The sequence below is a fragment of the Beta vulgaris genome, chromosome 9, assembly GCF_026745355.1.
Source record: "Beta vulgaris subsp. vulgaris cultivar EL10 chromosome 9, EL10.2, whole genome shotgun sequence".
NCBI lineage: Eukaryota > Viridiplantae > Streptophyta > Magnoliopsida > Caryophyllales > Amaranthaceae > Beta > Beta vulgaris.
Window position 1 is genome coordinate 33,490,941 of NC_079210.1, and position 2,144 is coordinate 33,493,084.

At 37.6% G+C, this 2,144-nt stretch overlaps 1 protein-coding gene across 1 annotated transcript; it reads right to left on the reverse strand.

Moving 5' to 3' along the window:
• Window positions 1–1,632: 1,632 nt before the first annotated feature.
• Window positions 1,633–2,144, reverse strand: LOC125493312 (ATP-dependent zinc metalloprotease FTSH 2, chloroplastic-like). Its single transcript, XM_048636531.2, has one exon. The coding sequence runs from the start codon at window positions 2,051–2,053 to the stop codon at window positions 1,790–1,792; it is 264 nt and encodes an 87-aa protein (XP_048492488.1). The 5' UTR covers window positions 2,054–2,144; the 3' UTR covers window positions 1,633–1,789.

Genomic DNA, 2,144 nt, shown 5'->3' on the forward strand with positions numbered 1-2,144 from the left:
TGCTCACAAACTTTGCCACGAGAACCTTACTAAAGCATCGACATATGTTGGATGTTGCATTATGCCCATGGTGCGAATCTGGCGAGGAGACTAGCCTTCATGCACCAGTGCTTTGCCTTCGAGTGAGAAGTATGTGCTCCGAATGTGGTTGTGAGGTGCTGGCTCGAAGTGCTGTAGAAGATTGGCGTGAAACGCTGCTGGGTTGGTCGAACGGTGATGCCAAAGTTCGACAATGTGCTGCAATCTTCTTATGGAATTTGTGGATGGAGAGAAATCAAAAAGAGTATCGATCGAACAACCCCATATGATGTAATACTTGCTCGTGTAATGCGACAAGTCATGGAGTATAATTCTTATACCCAACAAGTTTATATAACAATGTTCCTTGCCAGCAGCCTAGAGCGAACTCTTGGAGTGTCCCACCTTCGAGCGTGGTCAAGATAAATGTCGATGCTTCATTAGCTGTGGAAGGATTGATTGGAATGGGAATTGTGGCAAGGAATGAGAGAGGCGAAGTACTGTTTGCAACTATTCAAAGAGTACGTGCGTGGTCGCCTTCGGAGATTGCAAAAAGTAGAGCTCTTCTATTAGTCATCAAGCTAGCTAAGAGGTATGGTTATGAGGACATCATTTTGGAGTCGGATAGCCAAGTCCTAGTCTCTCGTCTCTCCGAAGCTGTAGTTCATATGTTTGATTTTTATATTGTTTTAGAGGATATTTTATCTTTTAGCTCTTGTTTTAGTTCAGTAGTTTGATCTCATGTGGAAAGAGGTGGGAATTTCGTAGCTCAACATCTTGCTAAGATAGTGCCATTTAGGGTGGAACAAGTGTGGGAGAACCATTGTCCAGCGGAGATCTACCCCGTACATTCAGACGCTTTGTTCATTGATTAATGCACTATTTGAGCTTTCCTTCCAAAAAAAAAAGTAAGAACTTACAAAGTTTATTTCTGCCTAAAGTTCCAATTGGAATTACAACTTCAAAGAACATAAGTTAACAATTGTTAAACATACCATGAAGAATGAGAGGATGACATCTTTTTATTTTTTGGCTTTTATATCGTAAGTGTCGATTAGGATAATTTATCATTATATTTATTTAAAGGTTCGTAGTACTCGTTTGTGTCAATTGGAATAATCCATCTCATCATTTTATTTTTATTTAGAAATATGTCATCATTATTATATATAATATTTAAAAATAGGTTCGTAATTCAATATTAAAGAAATAGGTTTATACAACCAATTTCTCAATGTAAAGTTACGCAAAAAATGTTTGTTTATCACATTGGAAAAAGATTTGCTATATGATGAAATTAAGCTACAATTTTTTAATATTAGTGTCTCTAACGTTTTTTGGTGTCTGAGGATGTTAAATTTCGTCACACCTAGCACGCATAACGTGCATATGAGCTAATTTCTTATAAATTAAGGGATGATTTGAGAGCTTATTTTTGCAAACCTTGCCAAACAATACCTCTAAGATCTTGCGAATTCGCATGTATCAAATATAAATCAGGAGTTTCTCGCTTTTTAGCTGATGCTATGGCCATTACCCACTATAGGACACAGTTGAACATTCTTACAAAGAGAACTAACTAATTCTCCAAAGAGAATTGAAAGGATAGAAAGATCAGAAATTCATTTCCAACCCTTAATTAATTACAATTTTACAGCATCTAAATTGCTACATGAAAACACTTTGGTCAAGACTTCCAATAGGAGAAATGGTATAACTTGGTATACAAGAACAAGAAGAATACACCTGATATGTATATACGTATATATGCTTATACTGTTACAGGAGCAGCTACTGCTGCAGGCACACGATTTTCCACTGGAATCTCCACAAACTTAGAAAGAAGAGCTTGGAACTCATCCCCATTTATGGTTTCCTTTTCTAGAAGAACATCAACGATACTGTCAATGGCCTCTCGGTTGTTTCTTATGTGGGTCAAGGCAATCTCGTAAGCATCATCCGTAAGCTTTTTCACAGCAGCATCGATATCCTCAGCTAGCCTTTCCGACATTGAATTCCTCGCCGTCATACGCATAATAACATCCCCACTTTGTGCAGATTAATCCATAAGAGACCATGGACCAATCTCAGACATTCCGAAAGTAGTCACCTTCTGTAAAATCAAT

Bases quoted from the DNA above. Each gene is read 5' to 3' on its own strand.
- LOC125493312 (XM_048636531.2), bottom strand. From the start codon at position 2,053: ATGCGTATGACGGCGAGGAATTCAATGTCGGAAAGGCTAGCTGAGGAT.